Genomic DNA, 13,686 nt, shown 5'->3' with positions numbered 1-13,686 from the left:
TTGCATTCATCGCAGTGTGTGTGTGGTGGCATCAAAGCTTCCATTCCCCCCGAGTTTTCACAGAACTTAGAATCAAATGGAACTGAAGACGTGAATTTCAAAGGTCTACTTTCAAGATTTTAACAGCAGAACTGGAATAAAGTAGAAAATGGAAGCCGATGTCCTTTTTTTCCATTTCAACTGATGTCAAACCTCAATTCTTGTGAACAGTGCCAGAGAGACTTACATACATGGGCAATCTGAACAGCCCCATTGGTGAGCTCAGGTCTACCCAAAGCTAGATTTAAAATCTGCACTAATTTGAAGCCTACCCCCTGAGAGAGTTTCCATAGACCACAGCAAACATGTCAACAGTATCTTCTTTACAAAAAGCAAGCTGGCCTCAAAATTTTCAAAAGCATTCAATCATTCTGCACCGAGGATTAACAATTGTCAGTTTACTTGATCAATATCAACCCAGTTACAATACATGTTCTTTTAACTTTAGTTCCTGCTGATTTCAGCCGGCTTACAAGGGTTCAGCTGGCAGGCCAAAAGCTAATACATACTGTTCTCTATAACCTAGATCCTGCATACTTACAGCTGGCACATTAAACGTTGACAACAGAGGTCAACTGGCAGGTCACATGATAGCACATACGGTCAGCCCACAGCTGGCTAATCTCCGTAACAAAATAAAAATACTTGTTTCACATTCATTAACTCTGTAAACAACAAAAAGACCTACATCTATCACTAACGAGGAGCTGCAGAAGCCCCCAGACTAGAAATCATGCTGGTCATCCTTTCCATTGAGGCTATCAACCCTTTGCCAATCTCGATTGTGGCTTCGAGTTTTTTCTCTTCTAAGAAGAATCTACGTTCTGCAAGCTTAATTTTTCTTTCTTCCAACAACAGCCTGCGATCATTGATATCTAAAGGTTTGTTGGATTTTGTTTGTGCATCCCTTGATGTTCTTGTAGGATGTGTATCCTCATGAGCGTCTGAAACCACGCATACTTTCTTGCTATCCTCAGGTGTTTTCTTCAATGTGCATGATCGAGGGGGCTGCTTTCGCTTTCGACCAGATGATACTGGCGTATGATCATCAACTACTGATGGCCCATCTTCAAGAATTGCAACTCCATTTTGTACAGGCTCTTGCACATCAGCTGTAACAATCACATCTGAGCATCAGACAAAATACAGATCATGAGTAAACATTGTAGACCTAAATACGTTACAGGAGTATGTAAATTTGTGCTGTCTAGATAGCCTAATACAGACCTGAATCCTCGATCGGTGAGCTTACTGCAAGAGCTGACATATTTAAGGAGTTAACAAAACCAAAACGAGCAAACATAGCATCATATAATTCCTTGTCAAAGACACGAGGAAACCCTTCTTGGTCTCTTTCATCCTCTGTCATCACCCAATAGCTGCTTTTCCCTTCTGGAATCTGCCTTTCCCACTCCAAAATCTTCCTAAAAGTTGGCCACAACCTTTCCCACTTGTCTCTGCACTGTGAGGGTTGCTTCTTCACCCCCATGCTTCTGCAAAACTCAGCAATGTCATCCCACTTTCCTGATGTGGATGACTTCAATCTTCTTGAACCAAAGTCTGCCCTTTCTGCTTGAGCTTTCTTGGCATCAAAAAGAGCGATAATCTCCCCATGGGTCCAATGACAACGAGATTTTTGTGATGCAGAACCTCGTGCTGCATTTTTTGGGGTACGCTCTGCAGGAGCCTTAGATGGACTATCTGTACCACCATTGGATGTTGTGCCATCTGCAACACTAGTAGGTAAAATCTCTTGCTGAGAGGTTACAACAGGTTCTGGTTCTTTTACTTGTACATTTTCCAGGTCAGACTTCACAGGGTTCTGTAACACCTTTTGTGAGAAATTCAAATCCAGAGGTGGCTGATTTGAGTTTTCTGAAACCGGGATATTGGGGAAGACATTTGCATGGACAGAATGCTGTGGAGCTGGAGATCCAGGGTGGGGGAAGCTAACAACTGGATGAGGATGAGCCATGGAAGAAATGTCAACGTGCAATACAAGGATCTGCAAATTCATCCAGAAATAAGACCCTCTCTCTCTCTCTCTCTCTCTCTCTCTCTCTCTCTCTCTCTCTCTCTCTCTCTACCCTGCCCTCCCCTGCATCCCCCTCCCCCGCCCCTTCCCTCCCTCCTTCCCGCCCTGTACACATATGTATTTGTGAATGCATCCATGAACAGGCACACGGGCACATTGGACTCATGTGGACAGACACAAGATTTGCAAACTTAAGTCAAGCCAGCAAAATTGCAAGACGCCACCAATGTGTATGCATAACCTCATGAAATACATAAGGTCCTCAGGGCCCTGTTCTGTCTCCATCAAACAGATTGAAGAATGGGTCAGCACATAAACAATCTCATCCAAGCAAGGGGGGCAAAGCATGTGTATTCACACCATCAAAAATTCCATGCATCATTTATAAAAAGAAAACAGCATTGAGAGCTGGTTACCACGTTGTATACATGTACTAATTTGAATTATAAACCACCTACATCTACAAACACGAATGGATCTACAGCCTCATTGGGTACAACAACAATGGAAGGTCTCCTACGCAACATAAAGTTGGCTCTAACCTGAAGTTTTCCATAATAAACAAGGATAACAGGTCAAGTGGACATATTCCAGCAGCCTAACATGAAGAATACCTTGGATGCCTTTAGTCGTGTCAGCCACATGCCTATTTGCAAGGTAGGACAGTGGCACAACCGGTGAACAGTTCATTTGAGTACTGAACAGATGGTAAATATTTTGCAAATGTTTTGTAAGCATGTCATCCATTCAACTGTAACATTCATAATACATGTGCACAGCCCAGAATCCAGATATTAGCACATATCAGCACAAGAAGCGCACTGCCATAAATCTGCATTTGTACATCACATAGAAGTCATCCATGATTCTGCATATTGTGTTCATGTGGACTGATAAAAGATCACCACCACCCGTGCAGAATGTGTGCAAGCACATACAGACAGAACATATTTCTTGTGAAAGCAGCACGTGCAATTCAGAATGGATACAGGATCAAAGGCTGTGCTTCATAGGTGAGAAGCCCACAACTTTCACGTTATGCAAGCATTTGCAGCACCTGCTGTGGCAACATGCTCCTAAAGGTCTTCGCAAGGCTGCACGGAAAACAAGCCGAGAGAGACCGTACACTCAACATCCGAGCGCAAGTAAATGAACCTACTGGCCGATGGGGTGTGCCTACAAGCTCAATTTTCTCGGTTTCAAGAAGAAAATCCACATGGGAAGTGCAGCCTTGCCATTACAGGCCTGCTCTCAGAAATTAATCATAACCTGCCCTTTTTTAAAAGGTCGAAATTGCAGAGATAACCCCATATCTCCCATGTACCGCAGAAAAACCACTACATATTAAAGAATCTGAGAGAATCTCAGAAAAGAGTCACAATTGTACGCAAACTGTGTTGCCAAGAAGCTTTCATTCTGCGTTTGGTTGAACAAGGGGGGGCGTATGCATGTGCAGAGAGAGCTAGGAGTGTGCAAAGGCCCGAAAACTTTCCACTTTGGGGAATTCCGGCTTACCAGATAGCAGCAGAACAGGTACAGGGGCGAGGCGGCTTCAGATCGAGCTCCTCCATAGCCTTCCGCGACACAGGAAAAAAAAGCTGCAGACACAGAGTAACCCAAAAAACTAAAAGAAAAGGGAAGACACAGATGTTTCAGAAATTGGGCAAAAAATACATTTTCTGAAAGTTTATCTACCTACAATACCACTGATGTGAATAACCCCCCTATTCCTCATTTCCATGTCATACCTCTGCTAGATAATTCTTAAGAAGTCTTTCCCCCTTGAAGCACCTATGACCAAATGAATAGCCCCATTACTTGCCCAAAACCTCACAAAAACTTTTTGGAGCCAATACAAAAACCTTCAATTTGGTGTTGCCTTATTTATTTATGGCATCAATGTTCTCTAATCTCAAGATTTTAAATCTTCTAGGTGAGCATTTTTTTCTTCAAAATTATACCATTCGCTTGAGAGAGCGAACCTCATTTTCTTCTTGTACACTGGTTGAGGGCTTGACATGTGGTTCCCCTCACAAGACATAGAGCAGCCTAGCACCTTCTAAGTCAATAACTTCAAGAAATGATGCTACTTCAAAAAACTATTGCATTCCATTCTAGAATACCCAAGGTGATAAAGAAACAACTTTAAAATATTGTTTTTTAAGGCTTCCTTATATATAGCATGCCCTTGTTCATGCAAAGATACTTCTCTATAAGAACTACCAACCACTCTTCAACTCTCTCACTTGATCTTCTACAATGCTGCCTAAATGGCTTGTCTTTCTCGAACATTGATGTCAAGCTTGTAAAAAATAAGTTGCACATAAAACCCAAGAGTGGATTATATGACACTCCAACTAGTAAGGAGTCGCCTAAATTCACGAAAATTGTCATAAAAGAAAATGCTTTATGCAACAAGATAAGTTCCTATCTCCTTTTTCAAAAGAGTTACGATATCGAGCCACTTAACCAAGTCCCTTATATAAGTGTAGACCATGTGCTTGGGACTAAAACCAAACACAACTTACATGGACATGATACTCCAATTCCCAAAACATTTGGGGTTGCCTCCCTTGTGCTAAGGACTCATCATCAATAAAAGGCATGCCCCTTATGCACTATAACTCATCCTTACAATCACCAATATTTAAGTAAAAGCCCTTTAGAATACCTAGGTCTAAACAACCTTATTCATTTATTTCGGAAAGTTAATTACTCGAGTCTCCAACACCCACCACATCAACTGTATGGTTAGCTTTCAAAAACTTCCAAAGTCTTTTGTCACATCATCAAGATAAGCCACAAGTCTAAGTGACTACATACTAATGCTATGGACTCGAACATCTTTGGCTATAACCACTAGTATTCAAATAATGCATTATGGTGTTAGGTAGTCAATTTTCATACTTTTGTGTATACTAGGGATTCATTTTATTGTGCTATTAAAAAGGTCTTGAAGTGAACACTAATGTTGCTTTGTGTAATAATTTTGTGCTAATTTATGGCATTTATTTTAAACATTTAGTATATCATTCTTCCCTACTCTTTTTGCAAATGTAAGGTGTTTACTCTCAAATTAATTCTTATCACCTAAGGGTCTTGTAAACCTTTACTTGAAAGCCATTCCAAAATGTTGATCTTATTCACACACACACACACACACTCTCTCTCTCTCTCTCTCTCTCTCTCTCTCTCTCTCTCTCTCTCTCTCTCTCTCTCTCTCTCTCTCTCTCTCTCTCTCTCTCTCTCTCTCTCTCTCTTTGTGCACATATAGCATGATGTCAAGCAAACATGCATGTATGTTCATAAATAGATGAATGTGTATACTTAAAACACTAGGTTAAGCAAACATACCATTACCACCTCTCTAACTTGTGATTTGTTTTTAGGAAGAGTGTACCTTGTGACTATTTGACACGAATATATTTTACTAGTTTTCCGTTGGTTTTGTTTTCTTGATGTGTGTTCATGTAAATGCAACGTGTCGTACTCCTTAAGTAAGACTATTTATATGCAGAATGGATATGTTGCACGAAAAAGCTCGAAAAAAAGAGATTGATTAGAAAAGAACGAAAATGAAAGCCGCAAAAATAAAATCCCCATTTGCATATAACAATACGCCACACATAGCTACAAAGAAAGCACCATTTGAAGTTATTTATGGTTATAGATTACCTACACCTATTGCATCATTATCAAATAAAATTTAGAGTGCTGATGATATTGCTAACATGCATGCTACTATTTTTGATGAAGTTAAAGATATGATTGCCAAAGCCCAGCAATCGTATATAAAGCAAGCAAATAAGAAAAGATACGCCATGAATTTCAAAGTTGATGACTATGTTTGGTTACGAATAGAAAAACGTAGATTACAAAGTGTAGATAAACACCCAGTTGTGAAATTAGCACCTAGATTCTATGGATCATTCAAGATCATACACAAAATCAATGATAATGTATTTAAACTAGAACTACCACCACATTGGAAAATCCACAACATCTTTCATATTAGTTTATTACGACCTTTTAGAGGCCAATTACCTATACACCCTGTCTATGAAAACCCACCTTTGCTAGATGAAGAGACTGAAATCCTTGAGCCTGAAGCTATTATAGATATTGACTTTATGACCACTAGAACTGGACGTAGATATTTTAGATATTTGATCAAGTTTAAAAGCCATCCTGTTGAGAGGCCCAATGGATGCACGCTAGAGACTTAAATTCTTTCCCCACTCTATTAGCTCCACATTGAGCTAATAGCAATTGAAGACAATTTCTATCCCACCCCGAGGGTATGATGCCAAGAGGCATATTATACGGTGGATTCCGTGAGGTTTTACGGTGGATTTCGTAAACTTTTATTACCGGGGCTCATACACAAAGTGGATTCTTTGTGCGAGAAGTCGATGGGGACGCCTATCCTTTTCGAGCGTTTTGTTAATTTAGTATGTACATGGGTGATTCCATAGCAGGTGATTCCGCAAAATACATATCTAAATTAATAAACGTTTATGAGTTTAGAGTGCACACTCGTGATACATTAAGGTTAGGATTGATTTCTAACCAGTTGAATTATTTATGTAGCTCAAGACTGCTAGGTATTTACTTTTGTCGGTTTAATTGTATTATTTTACTAACGATTGTGAATGCTTCAGTTGATGTGTAGAGATAGCAACAGTGGCGGTGGAAAGCATTGGAGGATAGTGTGTATTCGAGTTATCATCTATATTTTGATGGGCGCATACCTTAGGCATGGCGCCTATATTTTGTCGCGCCTATTTATCAAGGCGTTTGATATTTATTTATTATTTTTGTATACGCATGGGTGCACGATTTAGATATTTGTATTTGGACATTGTATTGGGTATGCCTGACTTCTTGGGCGCCCATTAGCTTTATTTCTATTTGGCACAAAAGCAAACTCAAAAGCCAAAAGCATGCTATTTTGTAATTTGGGCTATTATTTGAGCTTGAAGATGATTAATACATAAAATACATGCTTTGTGGAGCGCTCACACAAGGCATGGGGGGAGATTGCACCCAATTGGTCTCTTGTTCATGTCGTGCAAGTCTTCTACATTGATTTGTATACAAAAAGTAGAGTTCTTTTGTTCTTGGGGACCTTTTGACGCTCACTACGCGTGCTTATGGCATCCGATCTGTGCACCAGAAGAAGAAGGCTCTAATGATACCAGTTGAAGGGAGTCGAGCCTTGAAGTTGAAGAAAAAGGCGGAGCAAGAGCTATGGTGGAACTAGTAGGAGAGAGAGAGAGAGAGAGAGAGAGAGAGAGAGAGAGAGAGAGAGTCCAAATGTGAGAACTCCAATAGTCACAATGTGTGACTAGCCTTCCCTTTATTCAAATGTCACTGAAAGAATAAAGAATGAAGTGATAGTGATGGGCACCTGCCGGCCTACAGTGTGCAAGCACAAGTGCTGTCAGTGTATTAATACATGGGCGGCTAGGCAAAGGTGCCTTTACCCCCAACAAGTAACTCTTAGACAAAATCGGGCATAGTCACATGACGAAGTGTATAATAAACATATAAAAGTAGTAACAAAATGAAATGTCTAGAGTCTCTCGAAAAAAAAAACACACACTCTCTCAGCATGGTACCGGTCCACACACTATGGTGGACAAACACTCCCCATAGAGCACATCATCTATTTCTAGACACATGCAATGTCTCATCTCCTCTGCACTGGCCCGCGCCAAACCACCACACCCCGCAAACACATCCAAAACATAGTCGTAGCGTTTCGTAAATGTAGCTAGTAACCACCTAACCATATCACCAATCAAGATACAGAATCTTTGCGGACATGCAAGTAGAAACAATGAAAATACCATACAAGGTAACTTGAGAGCAAAAACATGCAAGACTACTTACCGAAAGAAAAGATGAGACCTCTCTGCTCCACCTCTGACAATGACACCATCAACGTCCATGGGAAAGACACAATCATCCATCATGTAGCTACGATACGCTGGAAACAATCTCTCTGAAATCTTCTCCCCAGCCTCTCTGTCGTAGCAAGGCACAACATGACCAGCACGATGCCAAAGACACACACCTATTCACGAGTGGAAATAGAATAAGTGATCCATGTTTTTATTTAAAGCATGTAACACAAACTTTATTTAGAACATACAACCGTACGTTCAACGTATCCAACTTTGTTATCTTACCGCCTCTCTAGTAACGGGATGTCGATAAGCCTTGGAGTCACACATGAGTGTCCAAGTGCGGTGAAGCACAAGCCCCACTCTTGCCGCATCCGTAATAAACTCACCTATATGCTCTGCTAAGCACATAGTGACTAAGAATCCCTGGTCGGCCAAATACTCGCGAGCAAGGTCCATACAACCCATAACTAGACCCTTTGAGAACGTGTTCCACTTGGGAATAGTCATGCCCTCTACAAACAACATTGGCATTATGATATATGAGAAGTGAGTTTGATGTAAACCTTGTGTGATAGAAAGCATAACTTACCCAATGGGGTGGGACCTAGAGCATCCACAAGCAAGCTCGTAGGAAAATCCGCAAATATCAATCGAGCCACCTCTTGACATGGAACTCCATCTTTGCTATAAAGATGCATCTTTTGTGTTGCAAAAAACTTGTTGATGCTATACACAAAACAACATAGTCATTAATGCAAAGTAAACGATGATGCAATGCTATATGCAACATGTAAATTGATGTTCTTGCAATATGTAGTTGTCATGTCTACCTATTAAGTGCAAATCTATCAATTTGGGTCACATCCACTAATAGAGCATCGACATATGTTTGATACTGGAACCCTGCAACAATTATTTCAAAGTAATTTATTTTTAATAATCATACATGAATTTCAAGTTAATATAAGACTTCTCACCTACTAAACGGGTCATAGGTCGCCTCTCCCAATTCTCTCGACCAAGAGATGAATCTGCAACAAAGGAGGTGGTGGGCGCCATAGAGGACTCTGGCACATTTTTTCTCCCTGGATTACCTTGAGTACCCTGGGTGGCACCTTTGGTAGCCTTGGTTGCTTGCTCCTCTACAGTGGTGGGTGCGGTAAGCGGTTCATGAGTATCAACTCCCTCCTTGAATCCTACATAGTATCATTCACCCTTAGACTCCCATGCATGAGCACAAAAACTATTGCTACAAAAGCGACGAGATGTTTACATAGATTGAAGTACTTACTGTCATGCAGATCTTTCTCTTGCTTAGGGATAACCCCCACAGGGTAATCCAGCCACCAAGGGCAAACACTTGCCTCCCATGCCGTCAATTTTCTCTCACGTAATGATGGAGAATACATAGTGTTCTCGTCACGAACATCAATCCACTCTCTTGTGAATTGCGGAGTTGCATCCAGCCTCTTCTCTTCTACACATTGTAGTATCCACCTGCAACATTCTTGCCAATTACGCAAGCAAATGCATGCAATCTAATATGAAAATCAGACACACAATCTAATATGAAAATGCATGCTAACCTATAAATCACACGTTTGGCTGAAAACGTACGCTCTGGCATCTTCTCTGCAACATCTGAAGATTTCACTCCATCCAAGAGGTGTACAAAAGCCTACACAAGTTTCACAAGCGCTTAACATTAGCACATATACATTTTAAGAAAGAACTTAAGAAAGCAATATGAATGCACTGCATTGAGTCAACCTGCATGACATGATTCTTCATGTTAAGCTTAAAGAACTCCTCAAACGAATCTGGTAGCTGTGGACCTTCTACTTGTATCCTATCAATCTGAAGTAGTGCCTCCGAATGCAAGTGAGCCCAATATGTCTCTTTCTTCATGTAAACCCGAAAGAGCTTATAATCACCAAAATGCGGGTATTGGGGGTCTTTGGCCTTTGTGAGACTCATAAGATGCAACAATATATTTTTCATGTGATGCACAACAATATACGCAAATAGAAAGCATTGAAGAAAAAAGCATCACATACAGACACCTTGCGTTATATATACAAATTACCTTTCCGCAGGGATTTTTGAGCTTGTGAGACAATACAGCTTGTCTCTTGTGATCTTGAGCATGCTTGCATCATCCCACTTTAGCCCAAATAACAACTTAAAGAACTCATCACCATTTTGGGGATTAGCAATGGATAGGTATTTGTAACCCCTATCCTTAAGGCGCTCCTCTTCCACCCTTGTAGCCTTCTCCAAACGTTTCTTCCTCTCTACCTCATCTAGACCAAGAGCCTCAAGCTTAGCAGTTTCTTTTGAAATGAAGACATGAAATTCATCCTATCATTCCAAAAAAAAAAAACTAAATTAGAGATAGAAAAGCACATCTCATACAAGTGAGCCATAGAAAGAAAATCACCTTCCATACAAGCTGAGATATTAAACCGCAAGGAGAGTTATACCATGGAGCAACACCATGATAATACCTTGCCTCTATACTCATCTCAACCTCAGCCCACTTCCTCATGGCCGGACTCAATCTATCTAGAATGGAGTCTTTGTTTGCAATACCAAACTTTTGAAACATATACACCTCATGCGCAATATTTGGAGTAACATGAGCTCTGGAAATACTATTGAAAACAAACAAAAGCATAATATGAGAATGTAAGTGTAACATATTACAAAGAGGAGCATAGTTAAAGGAAGAAGACTTACGCGTTGGTGGTGTCTAGTGCGAGTAGTAGCTCTGCTTCCTTTGCCTTTGGCACCTCAATGAATTGGCACCGTACACTAACATGGTAGTCAGCACAGTCGGAGTACTCTGTAATTGAAAACCAATAAACATAAGAATGGGATACAAACATTCAATACTTGCATGTATAGTGGACAACTTACTTTCTTTGATGCGTTTCCACCACGTTTTAAGCATGTGGTTTCCATCCCAAACCAAGAACTTTTTACCCTTGAGGTCTTGCCACTCTCCTCCAAGAGCCCTCTCAAAATCCTCATTTCTTTGACGCCATATTGGACCCCATTCATCTAGATTGCTGGCTGTCTCACAGACATGGTCTCCCCTCTCGGACCTTCAACTGACACAAGGAAGTGTCCCATAGTCTCAAGATAACCAGTGGAATCAAAGGAAGGAATCAACCACTGGGCAGCATCTGTAGCAAATATGACTGCCTCATGAGCCACTAATCTGCAAAGAGGCACAAGAGGAGGTAGCGTCCTCTTTTTTATATAAAATTGACTCAGCACATCCTTCATCAGTCCTAGAGAGACTTGCTTGCCTAAGTTCCTTGAGTGCTTCTTTTCTTTTTCATCATCATTCTCCCCTTGATCACTATCACCACTCACCTCTTCTTTGTCATCTAGACTATCATGCTGCACATTAGTCTCTGTAGGAGCAGATATTAATAAGTAACAATAAAAAAAAGTAGCATTAAACCAATCATATTTAATACATAACACTGAACAAAGCGTCATATGTAAATGAAATGGACACATAAGTGACTACCTGTGTGCTCCGCAACCCCGTCAATTGTATTGGAGTCCCCATCCACTTGTGCTTCGTCATCAATGTAGACACATCTTTTTGGACCACATCCTTTCTTTGTTGAAGGAGTGTCCACTGATCTCAAACGCGATGATGCTTCTTGCTCTAAGATCCGCCCAGGAACACATCCTGAACGTAGCTTCATACAGACTTCACGGCTACTATGAGGTGACACACACTTCTTTCTCTTTCTAAGCACTCTTTTAGGTACCATAACTTTCTCTACACACTTACAAATAGATACACAATCAACCTCTTTAAGATTAACAACACAATCAATCAATATAAGATTAGCAACACAATCAATCTCTTTAAGGTCACGGGACGAAGCCACATGCTTGTGCATAAGCCCACGGATCGTCCGCGCGGACGCGGACGATTGGGGGGCTTCAATCTCTTACCTTGTTCTCACGAAGCATATGGGACGAAGCCACACGCTTGTAGCCATGGGACGAAGCATAAGCCCACCCAACGGTTGCGCGGACGCGACCATAAGCTTCAATCTCTTACCTTGGAGGCCCGTCGGACGGCATATGGGACGGTTGCCACGGGGCATAAGCCCACCCATCGTCCGCGTGGACGCGGACGATTGGGGGGCTTCAAGGTGTTACCTTGGAGGCCCACACGACAGCGCATAACCAAATGACAGGATGGCATACGGGACGGTTGCCACGAGGCATAAGCCCACCCATCGTCCGCGTGGATGCGGACGATTGGGGGGCTTCAAGGTGTTACCTTGGAGGCCCACATGACGGCGCATAACCAAATGACGGGACGGCATACGGGACGGTTGCCACGAGGCATAAGCCCACCCATCGTCCGCGTGGACGCGGACGATTGGGGGGCTTCAAGGTGTTACCTTGGAGGCCCACACGATGGCACATAACCAAATGATGAAGCGTAGCCCACACGACGGCGCATAACCAAATGATGAAGCTTAAGCAAATGATGAAGCGTAGCCCACACGAAGCGTAACCAAATGACGAAGCTTAAGCAAATGACGAAGCTTAAGCCCACCCATCGTCCTCGTGGACGCGGATGATTGGGGGGCTTCAAGGTGTTACCTGGGAGGCCGCAGGAGACGAACGAAGCCGCACCGTCGCGAGAGCTGTAGGAGCTGCCGCACGAGGAGTTGTAGGAGCTGCCGCACGAGGAGTTGGCACCGTCGCACGAGTTGGCACCGTCGCACGAGGAGTTGTAGGAGCTGCCGCACGAGGAGTTGTAGGAGCTGTCGCACAGGAGTTGTGGGGCACCGTCGCGAGAGTTGTAGGAGTTGTAGGAGCTGCCGCACGAGGAGTTGTAGGAGTTGTCGCGCAGGAGTTGTGGCGAGAGAGAGAGACGGAGAGAGGGAGAGAAGGGAGAAGGGAGAAACAGAGAAGGGAGAAAGAGAAGGGAGAAGGGAGAAAGAACGGAGAAAGAGAAGGGAGAAGGGAGAAAGAACGGAGAAAGAGAAAGAGAAGGGAGAAAGAGAAGGGAGAAAGAACGGAGAAAGAGAAAGAGAAGGGAGAAAGAGAAGGGAGAAGGGAGAAGGGAGAAGGGAGAAGGGAGAAAGGAGAGAAGGGAGAGAGAGAGAAAGAGAAGGGAGAAAGAGAAGGGAGAAAGAGAGAAGGGAGAGAGAGAGGGAGAGGAGAGAGAGCAAAGAGAGGAGAGAGTTGAGAAAGAGAGGAGAGAGTTGAGGAGAGACTTAATAACCCTAATAAAGAAGTTAGCCGTTGATTACGTAATTAGGTAACTAGTTAGCCGTTAAATAATTAAATAATTAATACAACATAAATAAATTATGAGTGCATAAAGGTGAAGGATGGTGGGTGGTTGAGTCGTAAATTTTTCTATTGATTTCTCTCCGCTTGTAGTGACGGTGAACTGTTGCCTTCTCTTCATCAAATACACACTGTGAGCTATATTCAGAGTTTTCTTCTCTTCATCAAATACTAACCCACCAGAGGGCACAACATGTTGAGTTTTGCTATTTTGACATGGAGATTAGCCAGTGATTGCTTAGAGCACAGGGTTTCATTAAGAAATGGGGAGATTCTTTTGAGTGAGTACTACCTACAGAATCTATTGCCTCCAACACAAAAATTCCAGGGGTTGCAAGCCGTCATAGAGAATGATGGTGG

At 42.1% G+C, this 13,686-nt stretch overlaps 2 protein-coding genes across 3 annotated transcripts; both read right to left on the bottom strand.

The window, feature by feature from the left end:
- Window positions 1–363: 363 nt before the first annotated feature.
- On the bottom strand, window positions 364–3,748 carry LOC148021182 (uncharacterized). 2 transcript variants are annotated; one of them, XM_087699018.1, is made up of 3 exons: window positions 3,590–3,748; window positions 1,267–2,044; window positions 364–1,151 (listed from the first exon to the last, which is right to left on the bottom strand). In XM_087699018.1, exons 2-3 carry the CDS (start codon window positions 2,012–2,014, stop codon window positions 736–738), a joined length of 1,164 nt encoding a protein of 387 aa, XP_087555144.1. In that variant the 5' UTR covers window positions 2,015–2,044; window positions 3,590–3,748; the 3' UTR covers window positions 364–735. The 2 variants fall into 2 exon arrangements, with proteins under 2 accessions (XP_087555144.1, XP_087555145.1); XM_087699019.1 differs by having other exon boundaries at window positions 364–1,166; window positions 3,590–3,747.
- LOC148021181 (uncharacterized) lies at window positions 3,354–9,395 on the bottom strand. Its single transcript, XM_087698218.1, has 6 exons — window positions 9,278–9,395; window positions 8,964–9,182; window positions 8,817–8,889; window positions 3,823–3,865; window positions 3,590–3,672; window positions 3,354–3,411 (listed from the first exon to the last, which is right to left on the bottom strand). Exons 1-6 carry the CDS (start codon window positions 9,393–9,395, stop codon window positions 3,354–3,356), a joined length of 594 nt encoding a protein of 197 aa, XP_087554344.1.
- Between the last annotated feature and the right edge of the window lie 4,291 nt (window positions 9,396–13,686).

The sequence above is a fragment of the Lygodium microphyllum genome, chromosome 18 (assembly GCF_053477565.2).
Source record: "Lygodium microphyllum isolate KBCC chromosome 18, Lygodium_microphyllum_v1.1.10, whole genome shotgun sequence".
Classification (NCBI taxonomy): Eukaryota; Viridiplantae; Streptophyta; class Polypodiopsida; order Schizaeales; family Lygodiaceae; genus Lygodium; species Lygodium microphyllum.
Note: the sequence above shows the minus strand (reverse complement) of the source record. Positions and strands in the feature narration are given on the sequence as shown.

Bases quoted from the DNA above. Each gene is read 5' to 3' on its own strand.
- LOC148021181 (XM_087698218.1), bottom strand. From the start codon at position 9,395: ATGTATTCTCCATCATTACGTGAGAGAAAATTGACGGCATGGGAGGCA. The intron at 8,890-8,963 runs GTGAGAAGTCTT...TAATTGTTGCAG, and splicing joins ACCTATGACCCGTTTAGTAG to GGTTCCAGTATCAAACATAT. The intron at 3,673-3,822 runs GTATGACATGGA...CTGTGTCTGCAG, and splicing joins TTAAGAATTATCTAGCAGAG to CTTTTTTTTCCTGTGTCGCG.
- LOC148021182 (XM_087699019.1), bottom strand. From the start codon at position 2,014: ATGGCTCATCCTCATCCAGTTGTTAGCTTCCCCCACCCTGGATCTCCA. The intron at 1,167-1,266 runs GTCTGTATTAGG...TCTGATGCTCAG, and splicing joins CTCACCGATCGAGGATTCAG to ATGTGATTGTTACAGCTGAT.